This window comes from Cnephaeus nilssonii (assembly GCF_951640355.1).
Source record: "Cnephaeus nilssonii genome assembly, chromosome: 16".
Taxonomy (NCBI): Eukaryota; Metazoa; Chordata; class Mammalia; order Chiroptera; family Vespertilionidae; genus Cnephaeus; species Cnephaeus nilssonii.
In genome coordinates, this window is record NC_137087.1 from 25,799,510 (window position 1) to 25,824,814 (window position 25,305).

Below are 25,305 nucleotides of genomic sequence, written 5' to 3' on the forward strand. Positions count from 1 at the left end.
CGATTTGAAAGTATTTGTGTCAGCCCTAATAAATCTCATTTTTTAATGAGAAGTGGCTAGGCTAATAGTTTATTTTTGGCACAAACTTGTTAAATCTGAAGTTTTATAAGGAAGGCTAGGCAAGCAAAATATGCAACAACACTGAGAAGAACAAATTAATATAACTTTTAACAGAGAGTGGAACTCTTTTAAGATATTTTAAGAAGTCAGTTTACTTTTGGTTTCATCTGTAGCAAGACAAGAAAACAACATGACCTCTGTGCGGTCACTTCGCGTCATCCTACTTCTGCTAGCTTCATCACTAAACATATAAGCCAAACCCTACCTCTCAGCCCCACTGTCCCTGGTTTCCTCAGGGGAGGCAGTTTGCTATTCCTCCGTATTTCTGTCACTCCCACAATTCCACACAATAAACCAAGACTATGCTTTAAACAAACTCAGTGCTTACACTCAAATGTGTTTCCCTTCTATGCTCCCCTTGGCCTTCTCATCCTGGAGCACCTGGACTCTGCAGAAGAGGGTGCCCATGCAAACACTTCACCACCACCATGCTCCCTCCCGCTGGTGGCAGGTGCCCAGGAATGGCAGCTCCCACCTGAGCATTCTTCCTGTGTGCTAGGACAAGGAAAGGTTGGGAACACATTTAGAACTCAGGAACTTCCTTGTTCTTTCTCCCTAGAGAGGAACTGCACTACAAAACACTGAAGGAAATCTGTAACATACCAAAGTAATCCTTTGACAGAATCTCTTCAAATTCATATTCAAAATTTACAACATAGAAACCATATAAAACTTTCTTTTCAAGTACCAACCACGTTCACCAAAGGTATAAAACACAATTACTTTATTGATTTCTTACAATCAAATACTGCCAACTAGCATTACTTCCACTCATGCATCATTAAAAACAAAAGGATTATTTCCTTGGTATTTTCAAATGATGCATTATACAATAAACAAAAAAAGTTAGAACTTAAAATGCACCCTGATTAATTATGTAAACTGGTAATTTTTTTTAAAAAAGCATAACTAATAATTTGGTTCTTCATAAAATGGAAATTTAAATATTTCTCCTGATAGTCTTGAGGTTATCATTATGTTATGAGTAGTGCAAAGTGTGGCACACGAGTTTCATCTAGAAAGGTGTCTTACACACCTTATTGAACAAATGAAATGTGCATAACAAAATGCATACAGTCAATGCATGATAGAAAGCATGTTTCAAATACAAGGCAGCCTCCCAGGCCACCATATTATTTGTTTTGCATTATCATTTATGGCATTACAGATTAATTACACATAACATACTTTTATACATTTTAACCCTGAAGATAAGAAAAACAATTGTTGCTTGAAAAAATTATTCCAGGTAGCCATTTGGTTTGTGTTAGGAGAAAGCGAACCTCCGAGAGTTTAGTGTCTGCCAAGTCCGGAGTCATCAGCTTGAGTCAGTAAGTCAGATACGCGGCGTATTTCACAGTGACCGCTTCCCGAGTCCGCACTGCCTCCTCTCCGCGGGTGCCAGGTAATGAAGCATTTCCAGGATTACCCCTGTATGTGCTCTTCCCTTTTTTGTTTCTTCTGGATTAACTGTGTTATTTCCTCTTCTCACCTCTCCTATGGCCTTCCATTTTAATTATTCATAAGTCCTTTCAGAATATCCTCAGAGAGTTCCATAAGGGGTAGTTCTGGGGATGGAAAATCCAAGGGAGGAAGATTGGGTATTGGAATATCCTTGGCTTTCCCAGTACTTGCTGCAAATTTCTGCCATGTTGAAGAGGCTGTAGCAGTTTCTGACTGTGGCGGCAAGCTCCATAACTCTGACTTTTCTACAAAATCAGCATCTACATCCAGCTCCTTTTCTACTGGGCCTTTTAGAAGTCTGGCCTTTTCAGCCTTGAGTTGTTTATTTTCTTTCCTTAATTTTTCATTCTCAGCCATAAGGAATTCCACGTGCCTCTTCAAATCTGCAATTTTGGTTGCCTGCTCTTCTATAATGGTTTTGTCATCTTTGGGAGCTTTGCTTCCGATGCATGGTTCTGTTGGCTCACTCTTCTGCTGAAGTAAGAACAGCAGTGTGTCTGGATCCCTGTCAAAGACCCTCTGAATCTCAGGCAGGTGTTTCTCCGTGGAAGGGCTGTAGTTCTGAGAGAGAAGGAGACTGTGGCCTTCTGCCTCCTCGGCAGAGGGCTTGTGAGATGCCTGAAGCTGGGCAGCGGCATCCTTGTCTGTGCTCTGCTGGGCTTTCAACCTTTCCTCCCGCTTCGCCCTCTTCCACCTTTCCTGAATGAGGAGGAGCTGTTTCATGTGGCTATCCCTTTGCAGTTCCAGTGATAAATGAGCCTGTTACACAGAAAGAAAGGCACAATTTAACATTCTGAGTCTCTTTAGTAACGTCCAGCAAATACTATTCCAAGACCCTCCTTTCTGAATAGCCTGGTAACACTTAAAATCTATATACTACGTTTGCGGTTCAATTAAACCTCAAAAGTTTTTCAAAATAACTAGTTCTTTCTAGGTAAGTTAACACTTATGTTAGCTTATGAGTATAAGCAGAACACCATTCACTCAGCAAGTCAGAAGTACTATTCCAAATCAACATACTGAATCAGACCTTTTTTAATTGTGCCTTAACTCTCTGCAATGCCATTGATACTCAGCTTAAAAACAGAAAACTATCCTCTTTAGACATCAATTCTATAACTAGCTAAAGTCTTTTCACTGACAGGGTGTTCAGAAGGTTCAGTGCACATCTATATTACATGGCTAACATGAGCAGTTCTAGAATCAAAGGGAAGTGCGTGTGACAGAACACAACTTCTCAGTTCTCTTGGTTCAGTTTGAGGAACTCTGTTTTTTCTTTGCCACTGATATCTCCTCACAGAAAGGATCTCCTTAATTCAATTAAACAAACATTTATCAAACACCTTCTATGTACCTACCACTTATATAATCAGGAAATCATCTTTGGATAAAGGTAACGGTAATTTAAAAACCTAGGGAAGCCCTCCCCAAACACAGAAAACAATTTAAAGCCATTGGTGAAACAAAGTTAAAAAGTACCAGAACCAGCCCAAGCCGGTGTGGCTCCATGGACAGAGCATCGTCCTGGGGACCAAAGGGTCCCTGGTTCGATTCCGGTCAAGGGCACATACCTTGGTTCAGGATCCTCCCCAGCACGGGCCCTCATTGGGGCTCATGCAGGAGGCAATCCATCAATGTGCTTCTCTCACATTGATGTTTCTGTCTTTCCCTCCCTTTTCCACTCTCCCTAAAAATCAATGGGAAAATATCCTCTGGTGAGAATTAACCAAAAAAACACACACAAACAAACAAAAAAACTACAATGAGATACCACCTCACACCTGTAACAAGTGTTGGAGAGGTTGTGGAGAAAAAGAAACCCTCTTTCACTGCTGGTGGGAATGTAAACTGGTACAACCACTATGGAAACTGTATGTTGGGTCCTCAAAATATTAAGAATAGAGTTACCATATGATCCAGCAATCCCTCTTCTAGGTTTCTACCTGAAAAACTAAAAAAAGAACAAACAAAAAAACACACAAAACAAAACAAAAAAAACCTGGCCGGTTCCTCAGTGGTTAGACTTTAGAGCATCACCCTGCAGACCAAAGGGTCATGGGTTTGATTGCAGGTGTAATCCCTGGCCCCATTCGGGATGCAAGCAGGAGGCAACCAATCTCTGTATCTCTCAATTCAATGTTTCTCTCTCTCCTTGTCTCCTCCCTCCCTTTCACTCTCTCTAAAAAACTCAATGGGTAAAATATCCTTGAATAAGGATAAAAAAAAAAAAAACAGAATTGCTTAGGAACTCAGGAAAAGATAAGTTCAGATTTAAATTATCTTTGAGAAGCAAAGGGAAGGCCAACTGGTCCCCTTGCCCAGGCCAGCTGACTTACTGTGAGCTCCTGGTCAAATGAGCTAATGATCAGGAAAGGCCCTAAGAGGCGTCTCTAGGACACATGTGGCAATCTGAGATCTCTAAGTAACCACAAAAAGGATAGAAGTTTCTTAATACCATGTCTGGTATGCCTGGTACATCAACAGCAGTTCATTTAGTTTTAATTTCCTTTCTAAAATACTTTTCTTTTGCCTGTTTTATATACAGGGTGCGGCAAAAGTAGGTTTACAGTTGAGAGTACACGAATTTATTCTTGCATTTTTATTAATTATTATTTTTCAAACCTACTTTTGCCCCACAATGTATTTTGACTATAGTGTTTTGAGAGGGGCCCAATGCTTGGTTTTATATACAAGTCAACTCTTCACAAGAAAATCCTTCTAACCCTTGTTGTAAATATTAAGAAAATGTCTCACCTGTTCAGATTGTGTTAGCTTCATGGCTTCAGAAAGATATGCTGGTTTAAAAAAAAGAGGCACATTAATATGAGTGTTGTCATTTTGTAATTAACAGGACAAAGGAAGAGTTTTAATACTCCTCATGTGACAAAGAGAAATGATCTTAGAAGCAACTCTGCTATTATATAGTTATACTGTTCCTGAAAAGAAACAAGATGAGGATTTAAAAAGATGTCAGTGGTAATCAAATGTAGCTATTCCCTACCCCATCTTGAAGGAGTTTGTTCTTTTTTAAATTGATTTGAGAGAGAGAAGGAGAGAGAGAGAAAGGAATACCGATGTGAGAGAGAAACATCAATTGGTTGCCTCCCATATGTGCCCAAGTGGGATCGAACTCACAACCTGGATTTATGCCCTGACTGGGAATCAAACCTGCGACCCTTCATTGCACAGGACAACGTTCTAACCAACTGAGCCACACCAGCCAGGACTGAAGAGTTCGTTGTTTAAAACCCCCATAGATTTCACAATTAAGGAAATCGTAGATGGCCCAATCAGAAAATAGAATTGAGAAGGAAAATTTAACAAGAACCAGTCAAAACCCTATTACTCATGCTCACAAAAATATAGAGATGATTATCAATGACTTTTTTACTGACATGAACACCTGGACTATCATCATTTGGGTCTTCTAAAGAACTTTTATTGACTTGTTTCTGAGCTATGCCAACAGACTGCTAGGAATTAGGGAGTTAAAAGCCCTTGTTGACATTTATTATAAGCAAGTTGTCAAACAGTATATAGTGTCATTGACAAAGACTAAAAATGGGCAATAACTTAATAAACTTCTCTTTAATCTTAAAATAGTCACTGTAAAAATCCATAATTTTCCTCTTTGACCTGACTGCTAGCAATTTTAAAGCCAAGTCCTATCAAACATGCAAGAACCCATGGTGCTTTTTTTTTTTTTGTAATCCTCACCTGAGGATATATTTTCCATTGATTTTTAGAGTAGAAGAGAGGAAGGATTTCTCGCCTACTTATGTTTAATTACATTTTATATTTTGGTATAAGGCCTTCTATGTCCTGTCTGGACCAAGATGAAGTATCCTATATAATAAAAGGGTAATATGCAAATAGACCGAACAGCAGAACAACCGAACAATCAATCAAAGCGTAACATGCTAATGATATGCTAAGGCTGTTCAACCTCTCACTATGACGTGCACTGACCACCAGGAGGCAGTCGACTGGTAGGTTAGCTTGCTGCTGGTGTCCTGTCGCTCTCAGGACTGAGTGAGATGGGCCGGACATGCCCTGAAGCCCTTCCACGGTCCCTCCCCGACCCGATCGTGCACCGGTGGGGTCCCTCAGCCTGGCCTGCGCCCTCTCGAAATCCGGGACCCCTCAGGGGATGTCGGAGAGCCGGTTTCAGCCTGATTCCACAGGCCACTCCCCTTGGGAGGGCGCCAGACTCTCCAGATCGGGACTGATTGGGTGCGAGCCTGCAGCAGACACACTGGGGCCGGGATGAGCGGGAGCGGCAGGTAGGAGCTGCAGGTGGTGTGGACTATGGGTTTTGGCCTGATCCCTGCAGGCCACCCAGAGGGACCCCACCCATGCACGAATTATAACAACAGATCAGCTCTAGCTGGTTTGGCTCAGTGGATAGAGCATTGGCCTATGGACTGAAGGGTTCCGGGTTCAATTCAGGTCAAGGGCACATGCCTGGGTTGCAGGCTTGATCCCCAGTAGAGGGCATGCAGGAGGCAGCTGATCAATGATTCTCTCTCATTGATGTTTCTCTCTCTCCCTCCCTCTCTGAAATCAATAATAATATATTTTTAAAAAATAATAGATCATACTCAATCTCCATTTTTTATTTATTGCTTACTATAAACTTTTCACCATCTCTCATCTCTACATTAAGTTTCTCTTTTGCCTTTTTGCAGATATTACTGTGGTAGGCAGTCAGACAAACATGAGCAGAGCAAGGACAATGGGCCAGTTACAGATCACCAGGACAGAACTGCTAGACACCGAGCAATGGGATAAAACTGGTAGAGCAGATAGTGGAGGTAAGTAATGTTAATCAAGACCTCGCCCCTAAGACACCCTACACCCTACCTACACCCTAGAAAGCCTCCGATCATGCAGGTCAGATTCTCCTGACCTTTTCTTCCCTGTCATGTGGTAGACCCCCACCCTTAGCGGAGAACCAGGGGGCTGGAGGAAAGCCCCATATAACTTCCATACAAGGACAGAAGATGGCAGGACAGACCCCATAGATTAGCTTGAATATGAAAGCAGTTAACCCCCTCCGAGGAGTTAAAAGGAGCCCTAGCCCACACCAATTGGAAATTTATTTTCTGAGTTTCCTTTCTCTTTGCTTGCCTAATAAATCTTCTCCAACGAGTCTGAGTCTTGGCTCTGAATTCTTTTCCTAGCCAGAACTCAAGTACCAAGGTTGATGAACCCAGGTACAGTCTAACCCCACCAGTCAGACACCTGGTGCCGTTCCCACCATCTACACTACAAGGCCTGCTTTCTGTCTGGTGTTAATCCAAGTATGTTAATGATTGTCAGAGTCCATGACTTAGAACTGCTGTCTGCCAGGCTCTGCCACAGTATTTAAGACACATTTTAACTGGATTCGTGTTATTCCCACACCAACAGAAAGTGTACCAGTGAGATGAAGAGACCTCGGTTCTTGACTTCTTGAAGTAAGAAGCCAGGAAAATTCCAGGACAAGCGGAATAGGGAAACTAAGTCAAAGAGTTGAACAGTAGTTTGCAGCCACCTAGTGAATCCTATCATCCCTAAACAAAAAATACAGAAGAGTAATGGCTGGCACTTTAAAGGTAAATAGCTTAAATCACCCTACTCAGGGAGACAGATAACAGAAATCCAATTAGTGTCATTTGCCAACCACACCCAAGGACAGACAAATTAAGAGAATAAATCTCATTTGAGTATATCATCATAAAGCTGATGAATATTCTATTGATCCTCTCCTAAGACCTCCTCTAAATGCCCAGCTTTAAAAACCCTGAGAATGAAGGTGCCCATCACTTTCGCTCCAGGGAGAATGCCCATGCCAGTATTTCCTTCCTTCTCTCCTTCCCGCACAGGCATCTCTAAGGGACCCCCACAAGACTTGCAACCAGGGGAGACATGGGGCAGTGGCAGCTTGTCCCAGGCTAACCCCCTGAATTTGTCTCCAAGGTCCCCTTTTCTCCGACTTCCCAGTGAGCCAAAACAGCCCAGCCTAGGCTCTCTGCTGCTTCTCCTCTGCCCTTCCTTGTTTCACTGCCCTAAGTGTGTTTTTGCTATGGCCAATAAATTCTTGCTTGCTTTCGCTTTTCTGTACTATCTCTCAACTGAAATCTTTCCTTTGAGAAGACAAGATCCAAAGCCTCGTGGTCTTGCTGGTAACAAAAGCACAGAACTGGTTATACAGTTTTTGCTCCAGCCATACTTACCTTTTTCCTCAACTTTTTTCTTTTATTCCTATATTAAATGTGTATGGGTGCACACAGACTATTTCTTTTCCTTCTGTTCATGTTTAGCTCAGTTGAGACATTCTATCTATTGCTCTGATGGTGTGGATGAATTTTCTGAGACATCCCTCCCATTATGTCTGCATATATTTGTCTCCTTGTCTGAACTACAGTTTGCTTTAAATCTACTTTCTTAACAAATGGAACAATTTGGCAAAACCAAACTTAACAACTGGAATGCCTCCCTTTGTAGAACATTAAAACTGTAACACGAGAGAAAAGGATACCCAAGGACACTGAGCTGCCAAAGCACAAAGAATTCAACAGCAGTCACACTGTCATCTAAAGCAGTGGTCGCCAATGGGTGGTCGGTGAGGTCCGAAAGGTTGGCGACTGCTGATTTAAAGTATTTCCCAGATTTTAAACCTGGGCCTTTAAAAAAGTTATTTTAGCACTAGCTGGTGTGGCTCAGTGGATAGAATGTCAGCCTGCGGACTGAAGAGTCCTAGGTTCAATTCCAGTCAAGGGCACATGCCCGGGTTTTGAGCCTGATCCCCAGTAGGGGATGTGTAGGAGGCAGCTGATCAATGATTCTCTCATCACTGATGTTTCTAACTTTCTCTCCCTTCCTCTCAGAAATCAATTAAAATATATTTTATTTTTAAAAGTTATTTTAAAAGGAAAACATTTTAATCTGATTGCATGGTCATGGATTTACTCCAGAGTCACAAAAGGAACAAATGCTCCGGCTCCACCAAGGCAGAAATTTAAGAAACATTTATCTTACAAAACCTAACAAATCTGGTTAAAATGCTTCCTTTAATTACAACACTAGGCTAATATTTAAAGTAAATATTAAACAAATGATGGGGGAAAGGAACTAAGAAAATCTGAAGAATATATTACTTCTTAAAATAACATCTTTTACTATTCTATCATGAATTTGGTACCAAAGTACAAATTGTACAACTTATCTGGGGCACACAGAGCAAAATATTGCCTCTTAATGAAAAGACTAATCTACTCTGAGTCACCACAGTCTAATGGGAAGGTAAGTCAAGACTTGTTTTCCGGCAAAAGTCAACCCCTTCCTTTAAATTAGCCAATCTCGAAAGACTGAGCATAAGCTCCAATCAAGAATAAGGGACAGGTCAGCTGCATCACAGCTGCATCAGGAATAAAAAGCGGAGCGGACTGCCTGCTCAGGGTGCCTGTGCTCCCAGACCATGTGTGTGCGCACCCTCCTGCAGGAGTAAAGCTATGTACCTTGCCAAAAGAAGACTTGTTTTCAACCAAATACACAGAAATACTGCACTCTGAGGTCTGCTCATCTCAAATGTTCACTTTGAGTTCTAAGCATTGTCAATGGATATCATCAACTTCCCATTTAAGCTTTTGCTCTTTTTGCTGTCTGTGAAAGAAATGAAATTCACTTATGGAATTGGACTGCAGAAAGCTAATAAAGAAGAATTACACCAATCCAGTTACAGCTGTTAATCAAGGGTTTAAAGCAACAGATTTTTCTAACAAGACCAAATCCTTGGGAGTTTGTAGCCTCTTAACCTTTCCTTTTTTCATATTACATGGTAAAACGTGAACAACTTCTCTCCACCTCCTGCCACATTTAGACAGCTTTTTTTCTTCCTGAGATTTGGTATCTCAGTTTATCTGTCCAATGAATGCTCATATGCTCATGTCATCTAATTTAGTTACTGTCCACCTCAAGAGTAGATCCTACCTTTTCCAAAAAGGAAAGAGAAATCAAGTTACCGCTTTATTTCAACACATTTACAAAACAAACACTATCAAAACTCTACATGATAGTATACAGGCTCTGAGTCCACAGCTATGCAATCTCAAGGTAAATTTTTAGTCTCAGAATCTCCTCCAATCTTTGACAGCTGAACAGAGTCCCCTTCTTTTGCCCTAAGTTCTCTCAGTTCCAGCTTCCCTTCCTCTGAGTCTTTCTCAGATGAACCTTTCCCTGTCATATCTTTAAAATGATTTCCAAATATTAAATTCCCTCCTCTCAAAATACATCTACACCCACCTCCCAAAACACTGCTGTTACAAGCCCTAGATGTCAGTCAATTTACAAAATATTGAGCTCATTCCAACCATGTCAGTTTTAAACTAGTATTACTAGTACATTGACAACTCCACTCAGAAATGCAACACAAGGCTATTTTTTAATATATATTTTTATTGTTGATAGTATTACAGATGTCTCCTGTTTACCCTCCTTGACCTCCCTCCTCCCAGCCCCTACCAACCCCCCTTGCCCCAGGTCTTCACCATCCTGTGCCTGTGTCCATGGGCTATGCATATAAGTATGTAAGTTACAAGGCTATTTTAATCAAGTTTAAACTCCCAATCAAATTGGCTCATAAGTTCTATCACCATAATTAAAGATAATGGGATCCAACAGGCTGCCTTTATCTTTCTACTCCTGAGAATGTCACAGAATTTAGATACAGACAAAGTGGGAAGAGGTGTTTAAAGCCCAACATTAGTTTTAAGTCTTCTAATAAAGACATGGATATAGATTAGGAATAAAAAATACTTTTCTCCTTTTTATATATTCAGAATGTCCTACTGTTCAACATCTAACATATACTAGTCACTCCATCTTAATATGTTACAGATGTGTAACCATGACCACCCTGGGTTATTTTACTAAAATTGTCATTTCACTGTGGCATTCATCTACAACATGGTTTTCTTAAATCCTATATAATAAAGATGTAATATGCAAATGGTCATTATGCCATGAAGCGTACGACGACCGCATAACGAGTGGATCACAGATCAGCAGGAGTGTGGGGCAGCGAGCTACAAGCAGGTGGCAGAGAGCTACAGGAGGGGGCAGGGCAGCAATCTATGAGGGGGAGGGGGCAGAGGGAGCTACAGGAGGGCGGGACAGCAGGCGGAGAGCTACCAGAGGGTGGCAGCGAGCTACTGGTGCACGGATTTGTGTGCAGGGCTACTAGTAGTATATAATACATTATCTTTTCTTTTCTTTTTTTTTCATTATCTTTTCTTTATAGTGACTACAAATTTAACAATCTGATTCATAACAAAATCCTATATTATAAAAGCCTAATATGCAAATTGTCCCCTTGACCGGGAGTTTGACCAGGGGGTAGGGCCAGCTGGCCAACCGTGGGGAGGCCCCGATCAGCAGCAGGCAGCTGCCAGGGACCCTACCCGTGCATGAATTTCATGCACTGGACCTCTAGTAGGGTTTATGAAAGACTTAAAGAGAACTAGCTACCAAGTTTAATGTTGTATAAAGCCCCCATAAAACTCACCATAAAAATTCACAAAGATTTATGGGGTACATACTATGTGCTTAGCTATATAGCTGAAGTGGTACACTTTAGTAGCAAAACTAATTCTTTTAAAAAAATGACTTGAAATTTTCTCTGAAAATCACTGATTTATAGGCAAAAATCACTGACATAAGAGGACTTATCCAAACCAGTGTCCACGATGTGGTCTTTTTTTCAACAGTAAGGTAATACAGGAGAGGCAGACTCTCCCAGGAAAGAACATGGCTCTGATTATCATGCTGGCCTAAAGGGAAAGGAGAGTAACTTTCTCTAGCATACAGGTGACAAGGTCTGCTCTAAGAAAGGTAGCTATACTATTTTGGATAAAGCATGAATAAAACAGCCCTTTCCCCAAAGCTTTTATGTATGCTATTCATCCAACAAAAACCTGTACAAAACACACCCCAAAGATCTATTTCTGAGTTCAACACATGCTAGGTTGTATGCCTGACTGGGATAAAATTAAGTGTTTGATAAGAAGCCAGTTATTCTATAAATTTTATACCTAAAAAAAATCACCAGCACAATGTTACAAGCATGAATATACATGAATATATAGATGAAATATTCAGAAGAGAAGCTAAAGAAAAACCACAGGAAAGAGTTTGATGCATCTTGCATTATCAAGATCTTAGAAAACAGAAAGTCAGTGCAAATAAATTGGTTGGAGTCAAACTAATTATTACTTTCAGAACCCAAAATGGCTAACTTTAAAATCCAGACTTCTTTTCTATAATATAACCAAGACATACTGGCAGACATCTGGCAATCACTTCTGTCTTTAGGGATCTTTGGGCTCAGAAAGCCATGTCCAAGAATCATTTACCAATATGGAACGTATAATTTTCATGGTTTAGAAAGAAGTCTGGCCCGACTGGCATGGCTCAGTGGTTGAGCGTCAACCTATGAACCAGGAGGTCACGGTTCGATTCCCAATCAGGGCACATGCCTGGGTTGTGGACTTGATCCCCAGTAGGGGGTGTGCAGGAGGCAGCCGATCAGTGATTCCCTCTCATCATTGATGTTTCTCTCTCTCTTCTCTCTTTCTCTCTGAAATCAATAAAGATATATTTTAAAAAAAAGAAAGAAAGAAAGAAGTCTGGGTTGGAAGGAGCTTGGAAATCCAACACACTCAAAAAAAATGCAAGCTGCCCTAGCTGGTTTGGCTCAATGGATAGAGCATCGGCCTGTGGACCAAAAGGTCCTAGGTTCAATTCCGGTCAAGGGCACATACCTGTGTTGCGGGCTTGATCCCCTGTAGTGGGCATGCAGGAGGCAGCCGATCAATGATTCTGTCTCATCACTGATGTTTCAATCTCTCTCTCCCTATTCCTTCCTCTCTGAAATAATAAAAATATATTTTTAAAAAATGCAAGCTGATGTTCAGGGGGTTTATGGGGTCACAGCACATCATTACTATTACTTTCATTCCAAATAAAGTGTTGAGAAATATTGGAGGAAAGAACTGCCCTACAGTTTTAGACTCAGTACTTCTTAAAGAGAATACTCACCTGTAGCCTTTTTGTGACAAGAAATAGCCTCCTCGTATTTCCCCGCAGCTAATAAACGATCTGCTCGTCTGCTCTGTTGATGAGCCTAGAAGACAAACATTTCTAATTGCTTCTCTTCTATAACTCATTTTTCCCTTTCAACCTTTAAGTTACTATTTATGTTTTTAAAATATAAAATGTGTACATCGTACAGTTGAGTAATTACAATACCTATATTTAATATTATGGTGGAGATTTTTCTAGGTACAACTCACCAAAGCAACAAAGACAAACGCAACAGTTCTGAAAGCAAGTGACTAAAGTGCCCCCAAATGTAAAGGTAAATGCATTAAATGAGTAGTCACTGGGCTCTTTACCTCTCTGTTACATTTCAAAATTTACCACAACTTCATAAATGTGTTTCCTTCTCTTTAAGAGGTCCAACAGATCCAGATGGGTTATATCTCACATCAAGTTAAACGGTTAGAAGGCAAAGAGAAAGACAAATAATTAACAAGTCTTACAGCTATGTAATGTTTTCCTCACTAAAAAACTCACAGATGACTTAGCAAAACTTATTTTAAAAAAGTGAAAAGCACTGTACTACCATGTTCATAGCAGCATTGTTCACAATAGTCAAAAGGTGGAAGTGACCCAAATGTCCATCAATAGATGAATGAATAAACCGTGGTATATACATATAATGGAATATTATTCAGCTTTAAAAGGGAAAGAAATTGCCTGGCCAGTGTTACTTAGTGTTTGAGAGTTGACCTATGAACCAAGAGGTCATGATTCAATTCCTGGTCAGGATACATGCCTGGGTTGCAGGCTCGATCCCCGTTGTGGGGCGTGCAGGAGGCAGCCAATCAATGATTCTCTCTTATCATTGATGTTTCTCTCTCCATCTTCCTTCCTCTCTGAAATCAATAAAAATCTATAATAATCTATAATAATAAAAGCATAATATGCAAATCGACCAAACGTGCCATCTGGGTGACCTTCCGGACAAAGCCGGGGCTGCAAAGGCCTACTCTTGCACGAATTTCATGCATCGGGCCCTCTCATATATATATATATATATATATTTTTTTTTTTTTTTTAAAAAGGAAATTGACACATGCTACAGCATGAATAAGCTCTGAAGACATTAAGTTAATGAAATATAAAATAAACAAGTTACAAAAAGAAAAAACTATATGATCCCACTTATATGAAATATCTAAAGCATTCAAACTCATAGAAATAGAAAGTAGAATGGTGGCTGCCAAGGGCTGAGGAGAGAGGAAAGTGAGGAGTTGCTGTTTAATAGGATTAGTTCCAACTTTGCAAGATGAAAAAGTTCTGGCCGAAACCGGTTTGGCTCAATGGATAGAGCGTCGGCCTGCGGACTCAAGGGTCCCAGGTTCGATTCTGGTCAGGGCATGTACCTTGGTTGCGGGCACATCCCCAGTAGGGGGTGTGCAAGAGGCAGCTGATCGATGTTTCTCTCTCATCGATGTTTCTAACTCTTTCTCTCTGTAAAAATCAATAAAATAAAAAATAAAAATAAAAAGATGAAAATGTTCTGAAGATGTTGCACAACAATTTAAATATACTTAATGCTACTAGACTGGATACTTAATAAAGATGGTAAATTTTATGTTATGGGAACTTTACCTCAATTTACTTTTAAAAAAAAATAATACGAGGAGGCTATTTCTTGTCACAAAATCTGGCCTGACTGGCATAGCTCGGTGGTTGAGCATCGACCTATGAACCAGGAGGTCAGTTCGATTCCAGGTCAGGGCACATGTCCAAGTTGTGGGCTTGATCCCCTGTGTGGGGCGTGCAGGAGGCAGCCGATGATTCTCTCTTATCATTGATGTTTCTATATCTCTCCCTCTCCCTTCCTCTCTGAAATCAATAAAAATATATATATATATTTTTTTTTTAAAAAAAGCAAAATGTTCTGTCAGGTGTAAAGTGAATAATCTAGCATGCTTTTTAAAAAAAATATGTAACTAATGCATCATTAAAAAATACTTCAGACAATCACTTTTGCAACTGAGACTAAAATCTTATTCTCTAAGTCTCAATTTACTCCTGAAAATAATAATGGATAACAATAAATGACTGAGCGCTTAAAATAAATTTAACCCTGGAGTCTTAGACTGAGCAAAAAATATGTTCTGAACATAGCAATATATTTTATAATGCCCAGAAATTATACACATCTTTCAGGAAGACAATGTACATGATGAAGAAAGCTAAGTTATGATCAATATGATTTTTCTAAGGAATGTTCTTGGATAGTATAGTTAAAACAAGTGGCACTCAATCAAAAAGGTTCTAGGTAAAGGGGGAAAAAAGAACTAAAAGGGGTAAAACTGCAGGTACCTTTACCTTCCTGAGCTTTGAAAGATGCCCTATATAAGAAACAAACCTTATTTGAAATCTCAGAGTACCTCCTATGGATGACACAGTACAGAACCAGCCCTACAAAGAATCCAGAGCTCTGGGCTAAAATCCTGGCTTACCTACTAAACCACTTAAGTTCATTAAACCACCTAAGTTTTTTCATCCTTCAGGGCCTGTTTTCTCACCTGTAAAATGACAGAATTGGACCAGATCTGTGCTTTTCAGTTTGTTGCTGTTGTTAATACTCACCCAAGGGTATTTTTTCCATTGAATTTCAGAGGCAGAAATAGTAATGTGATAGAGACACATCAATTGGTTGCCTCCCTTATACCCCCCAATTAAACTTCAAGCTCCACAATAACAGAATAAATTGTTTCACTAAAGAATCAAAGAGTTCTCAAGTGGTAAGAACAGGACCTCCTGGCTTTCCCCATGCCCTTAAATTTCCCCATGTAATGTCCAATATCTGATCACTCGGCCAACTTAGGAACTGCATATTGTCAAAAATACAAGAAATAAGTGCCGGTGAGGATGTGGAGGAAAGGGAACCCTTGTGCACTACAGGAATGTCAATTAGTGCAGCCACTATGAAAAACAATATGGAGGTGCCTCAAAAAATTAAAAATAGAACTACCATAGGATCCAGCAATACCACCTCAGGTTATTTGTCTGAATAAAGTAAAAACATTCACTCCAAAAGATACGCCCAACTCCTTCCCTGCCACATTCATTGCAGCATAGCATACAAATAACCAAGATATGAAAACCTAAATATCCATTTACAGATGAATGGATAAAGAACTAGAAATTTGTACATTTTGAATGTCCTTAATCCATTTTGCCCACCCCACAAAGCCACACCTTTGCCAATTACCAATCCATTTATTGTATCCATGAGTTTGGGGGTTTTTATCTTTTTTTCTTTTATATTCCACATAGAAGTGATCACATTATTTGTCATTCTCTGTCTGACTGATTTCACCCAGAATAATGCCCTCGTGTTGCAAATGGCAAGATTTTTCTTTTATGGCTACCCATTTTTTTCTTTAGATTGTTTGGTGTGTGTGTGTTTTTGCTATTGAGTTGTATGAGTATTTTGGATATTAACCCTTTATCAGATACATGATTTGCAAATATTTTCTCCCAATTCGGTAGGTTTCCTTTTCATTTGTTGATAATTTCTTTTGCTGTGCAAAAGCTTTTTAGTTTGATGCAATCCCACAGGATATTTTCTTGATATCTTTGTGAGGGTTTTTTTGTACTTTCTTTCTTTTCTTTTCTTTTTTTTGTTAATCCTCATCTGAGGATATTTTCTCCATTGATTTTTTAAAAATATATATTTTTATTGATTTCAGAGAGAAATAGAGACAACAATGATGAGAGAATCATTGATCGGCTGTCTCCTGCACACCCCACCCTGGGGATCGAGGCCACAACCCAGGCATGTGCCCTGACTGGGAATCAAACCCATGACTGCCTGGCTCAGAGGCCGACACTCAACCACTGAGCCACACTGGCAAGGCTCCACTGATTTTTAGAGAGAGGGGGAGGGGGAGGGGGAGGAGGAGGGGGAGGGGGAGGGGGAGAGGGGGAGGGGGAGAGGGGGGAGGGGGGGGGAGGGGGAGGGGGAGAGGGGGAGGGGGAGGGGGGAGGGGGAGGGGGGAGGGGGAGGGGGGAGGGGGGAGGGGGGGAGGGAGGGAGAGAGAGAGAGAGAGAAACATCGATGTGAGAGACACATCGATTGGTTGCCTCCCACACCCGGTAACCAGGGCCTGGGATCTAGCCTGCAACCAAGGTATGTGCCCTTGACTGGAAATGAACCTGAGATCCTTCAGTCCTCAGGTCAACCAACCGAACCAAACCAGCTAGGGCATGTACTTATTTTCTTTGCTTCTCTATCAACAATTGTGATAAAGAGCTTCTGATATGGCTCCCAAAGCCCCTGCCTCCTGGTATTCACACCCTTTGTCATCGCCCTTCCTCAAATGTGGGCTAGACCTACTGAACTGCATCTAAAAAAACAGAATATAGCAAAGGAAACAGGATGTCACTTCCGTGATCAGTTACAGAATATTGTCACTTTCATCTTGGTAGTACTCTCTTCTTCCTTGCTCACTTTAATGGACCCAAACAGTCATGTAGTGAGCTGCCCCATAGAAAGGCTGACATAGAAGAAAAGGAGTAGCCTGCCAACAGCCAGCAAGAACTGAAATCCTGTCCACAAGCGCTCAAGGAACTGAATCTTGCTATCAAACCTGAGTGAGAGCAGCTCCCGCCTCAGAGAAGCCTTCAAGTGGCACTACAGCCCCAGCTGACACCTTGATTGCAGCCCTGTACAAGACCCTGAAGGAAAGAACCCAGCTCAGCCATGCCCTTATTCCTCACACACAGAAACAATGAGATAACAAATGTGTGTTGTTTTAAGCTGCTAAACTTTGGGATAATTTGCTATATAGCAATAGATAATATAACACAGACAGTCCTCGGGTTACATCAGACTCGACATACTTCATTTTGTGGTTATGTCACCATCTCCCATTTATTTATAAAAAAAAAGTTCCGTCATTTCGACGTATGTACATGTGCTTTATGTTTTTTATTATTTATTTACCACAAGTAAAGACCTCAGGAATTGTTACCTTTCTTTTAATTTTTTTTTTTACTTTTTCACTTATTACTGTTGCGTATGTGCTCCATGTGAGTGACGTAGGTGCTTATGTAGGTGGGTTCCGACTTACTGCGAAAATCGCATTAAATCGAGTTACGTCGAGTCGATCTCTGACGTAACCCGAGGACCTACCTAGTAGCATCTCTTTTATTTTCAGCTGCCTCAAATTCTATTGGGAAATAGATTTTGTTTACACAGGGAAAGCAGTGATTGACCAATCCTCATGGAACTGTAACACCCTATCACTTGAATAATGAATATTAGATTCCGTGACACCACAATCTCATATTTAAGTACTTTCTGACACTTAGAGTTTACAATAATCTGATTTAACTTTGTTTTGAAAATCTCTTGGAAATTCTCATGCAAATTTGTACGGTACTTCTGATCCACCTTTGATGGAGCAGGTGGCAATATAAATATAAATCGTAATGTAAATATCTGTGTTTTCCGATGGTCTTAGGCGACCCACAGGTTGAGAACCGCTAGCAGGGTCGCCTAAGACCATCGGAAAACACAAATATTTACATTACGATTCATTAACAGTAGCAAAATTACAGTTATGAAGTAGCAATGAAAATAATTTTATGGTTGGAGGTCACCACAACAAGAGGAACTGTATTAAAGGGTCGCGACATTAGAAAGGTCGAGAAGCACTGCAATAGATGAAAAGAAAACTAAAGTCATGGGGTGAAAGTTCTGTAAGAATAGGAACTTGGTCCTATTCATTGTTGAATCCTTGAAGTCTAGAACAGTACCTGATAATATAGTAATTGCACATAATATTTGTTGGTTAATTAGATGGGAAAATGGGAGAAGTTGTGTTGAGGGTTGGTAACAAAATCAAAGATTGGTAAATGCCAACAGAACGTTACTGTATTTCAGAAAAAAAGTGAGAATAAAACTCTGCATCAAAATCTAAAATAAATAACTATATATACACAAACATATATACACACACAGACACTCACAGAGGGAGGGGGAAGGGAAGGGAAGAGAGAGGAAGGGAGAGGGGGAAAGAGACTCAATCATTGGTGTACTTAACTTCATTTACTATTTAATCCATCCAATCTCCATGACATTTTAACCAGAATTTTCCTACTCCCTCGAGTAAAAGTGAAGGCACAATACTACAAAATGTTCTAAAACTTTTATAAAAAGTAAAACAGCTTCAGATTTAGTAATGTCTTAGTCAGATTTAGTAATGTCTTAGTCTGTGTACCCTGTACAAATTTCTCCCTTGGTGAAACCACTTCAAAAACAACCAGTACACTCCTCTCTGTGAACTGCTCTTCTTCAAAGATAATAGATTAACATTCCTGTGGGAGTTGCCAAATTCTTATATTACATTGTCCTATGAACACCTAAAGATTCTGTTCCATCAGATTTTCAAATTTAGGACTGGAGAGTATGTCACGAAAGTTTTAAGTGGTTTTAACTAATATAACATTCAGGAGTTAGCCAGGTAGAAAATGTTGATCTGCAGAGAGGAAGAATCTGATTATCTTTGAGTCCCAGGTCCCATATGTTCTTAGACCTACCTACACTGTAGCCCTACTTTCCTGCACCTTTCTTTTGATTCCAATAAATTATCCCAAATTAATTTAAGCAAATGTGAAGTGGGTTGCTATCACCTGCAACTGACAAAAATCCTAACTACAACTAAGTGACAGCCCTCACCAAAAAGTACATTCTACTTCTATATGCTACCTGCTTTAAAAATACAGGTTCTATATTGTCTTCTTTCCCAAAGGAAACAGTATTTACCTTATTTTATTTTTCATATATTTCTGTGTCCCTAGGGCTGTGGTCGGCAAACTGCGGCTCGCGAGCCACATGCGGCTCTTCCACAAAATACCACGGCCTGGGCGAGTCTATTTTGAAGAAGTGGCGTTAGAAGTTTAAGTTTAAAAAATTTGGCTCTCAAAAGAAATTTCAATCGTTGTACTGTTGATATTTGGCTCTGTTGACTAATGAGTTTGCCGAACACTGCCCTAGGGGAAAGCTGTATGTAAAATTGAAAAGAAAAAGAACACCAAAAAAGGTGGTAGAGGAAAATCTAATGTACTCCTGAACATTGTGGTAGGTAGGGTCTTCAGAGAAGGAGAAATCTCATTTACTCCCCCTTTCTCAACCAATTCACTGAGTCTCCTACTGGCAAGCAGTAGCTCCTAAAAGTTAAGGGTTGAATTGGATGCCTAAGTAAAGTAATACAATTATACTTAAGATAACTGCTCAAGTGTTAGAAAAGTCCAGGAACACCTGTTTTTGATTTTAAGTCTAAGGATCAATTTCTCCCAAATACAGCTCTGCTGCATCTTTTTTTCTTAAGTTTCCAGTTTAGCTTGCTTTTTTTCATAACCATCACCATCTGCTGTGAAGACAAATTACAGGATACAGCCCGCTAGTGAGTTGTGAAATCAATTTAGTGGGTCACAACAGCATTTTCTTAACTCCAATAGTAAATATTAAAGTATATCAAATATAGCACCATGCGCACACGTGTATGTGTATATGCACATATATGGCATCATATAGTTTCAATTTTTTTGTTATGTTTTAGGTGACATTTATGAGGATCTCTGCGTTTTACACAATTCCAGGAGATACATTCATAAGGTAGCAACTCTGCAGTAATATGCACGTGTGTACTAGTAATTATGAAAATTTTCTTTCTGTGAATCACAGTCAAAACAAATGGGCAAACACTGATCTAAGAGAAAGATCAGTATTTTACTTAGAAACTTGCTTTCAAATCCCACTGTTATCCCTTACTCTGCACTTATTTTTAAACAGTAGTGTGGGTTGGGGTGGGCTAGAAAGGGTCAATGGGGGGGAAAAAGAGGAGATATGTAATACTTTCAAGAATCAAGATTTAATTAAAAATAAACAGCAGTGTGTATCTTAAGACTAAAAAGTTTTAATTTATTTTTAGAGGAGGGGGAGAGAGGAAGTTAGGGAGGGAGAAGGGAGGGAGAAACATCAATTTGTTCTATTTATGCATTCATCAGCTGATTTTTTTAAATATATGTTTTTATTGATTTCAGAGAGGAAGGGATAGGAAGAGAGAGAAACAACAATGAGAGAGAATCATTGATTGGCTGCCTCCTACACACCCCACACTGGGGATCAAGCCTGCAACTGGGCATGTGCAATGTCTGGGAATCGAACCATGACCTCCTGGTTCATAGGTCAACGTTCAACCACTGAGCCATGCAGGCTGGGCTGATTTTTTTTTTATTGGTTGTTTCTTGTATGTGCCCTGACTGGGAATTGAACCCGAAACTTTCTGATGTATTAAGACAATGCTTTAACCAACTGAACTACTTGGCCAGGGCCCTTACTCCGCATTTCAATGTCTTCATCCATACAGTAAAATGGGGACTATCTCACATAGTACTAAAAAACAAAATAAATTATATAAAGTGTCTGATACCAACCCTAGCCCTTAGTAACTGTAGGGCAAGTCCTAGTTCTCTATCCCCTTTCCCCAGAGTGCTTCCATTAGCCCAATCTAGCTTGTAACACAGGATGAATTTTCCTTGAAATTACCAGGGCAGCAAGGAAAACTTTTTACTGCCGCCCTCACCAGTGTTGCTCAATGGTTGGAGCGTTGGCCCTCGCACCTAAGGGTTGATTCCTGGTCAAGGGCAGGTACATGGGTTGCATGTTCAATCCCCAACCCCGGAAGAAGCAACGGATTGATGTGTCTCTCTCACATCAATGTTTCCTTCACTCTCTCACTCTCTCTCCCTGCCCCCCAGTCTCCCTTCCTCCCAAGCTCTCTCTAAAAAAAAAAAAAAGGGGGGGGGGGGGAGAGGTGAGGATTAACAACAACAAAAAAACTTATTGCCAATATAATTAACATGGAATAATTACAAAGATTCTAGGTATGTACAAGGCCATTCTTTGGACCTTATCTGATTCCTTTTCTTAGATGAGAAAAACTGACCACTCTAGAGGGAAGCTAAGTTACTCAACATTCTCAACACTCTTAAGGGCCGAAGGCAGAATACAATTGTGTCCTTTGAGTGTGCAGAGTAGGTAAGCAAAGCATGAGCAACAGTCATGTATAAATTAAGGTCTGACATCACTTCCTACATAGGCAGCAAACAAACCAAAGAACTACAAAAGATCTCACAAGTTCTGTATTTTGCTACCAGCTCTCACAATGCCAAAATTAAATGTATCAAAGGAAATGCCTAAATATACAAATTTTTGTTATAATTTTTTCCATATTAAAAACTGACAGAAAAAAAACGGTAAAACAAAACTTATTTAGAGTGCAAGGACTACCTATTTTTCCCCCTCGATGGAAATACGATTTATCTTATTTTTCTCCTAATATGAAAAACCAGAGGAGAACACAATATCTGTACTACACATTAAATTTACTATTTCAGCCCTGGTCCAGTAGCTCAGTTGGTTAAAGCACCAACCTGATATACCAAGGTTGTGGGTTTGATCCTTAGTCAGGGCACATACAAGAATCAACCAATGAATGCATAAATAAGTTGAATAACAAATTGATGTCTCTGTCTCTCTCCCCTCCTCCCTTATCCTTTCTAAAAATCAATTAAAATTTTAAAATATTATATAACATGACTATTTCAAACTGGTCTCTTCCATATCCTAAAAACTCACTGTGACAAAATAAGCCTACTGGCCCTTATTGCAAACCTAACAAAAGAATCAATACTACAGGCAGAGGCACTAAATAAATATTGACTGAATATACAGTTCAATACAAATAAGGGCCATAGTGAAATGAAAATGATGAGTACATTAATGTGATATCAAAAAAAAATATGATCTATAATGTATTTGCGTCACTGGTCTACATAATTACTTAATTTCTCCCAGCCTAGGCTTATTTATCTGTAAAACGGGAAAGCACGTCTTCCTAAATTCCAAGGATGCTCTGAGGACACATGATTATAAATCTATGTACTGTAATAGTCTTTATACAGTGAATTTGGACTAAACTATATCATTAGAAAAAGCTTGTATATACTACTGAAATTTTCAAAGGCACTCATTAATCAAAGCATTGAGAACTATTTCTCATGTTGAGTCAACTGAATACAAAGTTGGATATCTACTCTCATAAAAGAATGTGATAGTCTTCAAAAACAAAACAAAAAAACCCAGTCCGGTAAAACTGAGTAACAACAAATTCAGAGACCTGTCATTGATAAGACCTGTCATTGATATGGATAGTAACAACAAATTCAGAGACCTGTCACTGATATCTGAAATCCACCAGATCTGTCATTGATATTAAACAGCACAGTTTAAACGATTCAAGTAAATGTTAATCTCTTTTCCCTTGTTATCTTCTGATACACAAGCTAAACTAGAACCCAGATCTTTCACATCTCAAATGGTTTAAGAATTCAAGATGCCAAATTTCTAATACTTGACTACAAAGTTGCCGAATTGTGCTAGCCAGCTTAACAAGACTGGATTCAAAAGTTTTCTATGAAAAGATAATACTATTAGCACCACTGAACTAAATTTTCCTAAACTGGTGATTCTCCTGCTCCATCTACAACTCTCACCCAACTCCAGTCTTCTGGTAAGCTACCACAGACTAGTGGGAGTTTGGCAGGGGTTATGCTGCAGCCTGCAGCCAAATAAAGTAAAGCTAACTGGAACTGAACCAATGGTCATTTTGCAAGGACACGAACTTTGGAGCACTTTGTAAACTGCTGGTTATTTCTAATAATATTCCTGTTAAGTTTAAATATTGAACCATCCATTATATTTCACTGCAAGCTATGTCACCTTAAACACAAGAAAAGGGCAAGACATTTTCCTGTTGTGTTTTTTAAAAAACTCACAAATGTAGTCACATTGTTTTCATGTGTAAACAACTCTTACCACTGGGGGAAGGGATGGACTTAATAAAACTGGGAGGTGCTTCTCAGAGGAGCTAACCTGGCACCAGTTTGGGAACGCTTTAGCTCCAGCCCTAGAATTTTTAAACTTTTCAAGCTCAACAAGCCCAAATCTTTATTTTACGAGGGAGACTTAAATTACGGGTTTATGTTCTGGTTACTATAATTGCTAACTCTTACACTGTTCTATGTACCACATACTGTTCTAAGCCCTTTACGCCTAGTTACTTTAACCCTCAGTGAGGTCAGCTAATCCGCCCTTGTAAGTGCCAATGCCAGAATTCAAATTCAAGCAGTCTAGCTCCAGAACACGCACTCTTAAGCCACCAGGTCCTGCCGCTTCTCTATGGAGTGGCTTACATCCAGCCAGGGGCTCTTCCAGGACTCGAGGTGCAGAGTCCCAACGTGAGAGATGAACTCTCCCTATGTCCACCACGGCAACTGAATTCCCAACCTGTGACTCGCGAAAGTTCCTTCTGTCTCTCTACAACCTCAAGTATCCAAAATCACAGGCACGCTCTCCGGGAAACCAGAGGACGCCGTGGCCAGTCAGAAAAGAACAGGTTTCTCGTCGTTGCTTAAACCTCAACACCTGAGAAGCCTAAAAAACAGTAAGTACTTTTCCGGAGAAAGGCAAACATGTACTGTATTTTCACGATGCCTCAAGGGATGAAGCTGAGCTAACAAGGACGACCCTGTGTGTTTTTTTTTCCCCTCCAGCTGTCTCCAACTTACTCGAGAAGGGAGACTTTCAGTTTATGCACCTGAATACAGATGAGCGATGGAATAAGGCGGTGGGGGGGGGGGGTGAGGGGTAAGAAGAGGTATTAGTATTACTCCATCTCTCCGAAGTGGAGAGGCCCCGACTTCAGACGCCGTGTATTGGGAGTCAGACCGGTCTCTCACACACCGCTGCCCCGGCCGGTTCCGGTGCCTCTCCAGGCTGCAGGGAGGTGTTTACGTGGCGCTCGGAGGCATGTCCTCAGGCCTCAAGAAGGGGCCGCCCCGGCGGGCGGGAGCCCCCCGCCCAGGCCCTGCGGCAGGGGGCGCCCGGCGGCGGCGGGAAATGGGCTCGGGAGTTTGCCGGGGATCCCCGAGGGGGTCACCGTCTGGGACGGCTTGCCCGGAGCCGCTGTGGGCCACGCCCGCTGGCGCCCCCCAGCCTCGAGGACCACCCCCGCCAGACCCGCGCCCCAGGCACCGAGAGTCGGCGGCACCCAGTGGACCAGACCGGACTCCGGAGGCAAAGGAGCCGAGGGCGGACGCGACCCTCTGGTGAGCCACTCACCAGGTTGAGGGGTCCTTCCATCACTTCCATAGACCCCGGCGGAAGAGGCGGCCTGAGGGAGGGGAGCGGCGACGCCGAAGCACATGGAGGAGCCCAGCCGAGGAGCGGGAGGCAGCGACGGGGACCGCGGCTCCTCTCCGCGCCCCGGGAGCCAGCCGAGGGAGCAGAGGGAGCAACCACCGCGCCACTTCCTCCTCCGGCGCCCAGGGCCCGCCCCCTGCGCCGGGGCCACGCACGCGTCGTGACATCACATGCGGTGGTTCAAGGTGGGAGTGAGGACGGGTTGTGGGCGGGGTTCAGGGAAGGCGGGTCACGGGCGGACGTGCACTTTCTCGCGGTCTATCGTTCCTCTCGCGAGATGCTTATCTTCAGCTTTGGCTGTCTCTTCTGCCGTCACGTGAGGTTGT

The 25,305-nt window shown here is 41.1% G+C and overlaps 1 protein-coding gene across 1 annotated transcript; it reads right to left on the reverse strand.

Moving 5' to 3' along the window:
* Positions 1 to 829: 829 nt before the first annotated feature.
* NRBF2 (nuclear receptor binding factor 2) lies at positions 830 to 25,093 on the reverse strand. Its single transcript, XM_079793552.1, has 4 exons — positions 24,899 to 25,093; positions 12,664 to 12,748; positions 4,339 to 4,379; positions 830 to 2,343 (listed from the first exon to the last, which is right to left on the reverse strand). Exons 1-4 carry the CDS (start codon positions 24,926 to 24,928, stop codon positions 1,633 to 1,635), a joined length of 867 nt encoding a protein of 288 aa, XP_079649678.1. The 5' UTR covers positions 24,929 to 25,093; the 3' UTR covers positions 830 to 1,632.
* Positions 25,094 to 25,305: the final 212 nt, after the last annotated feature.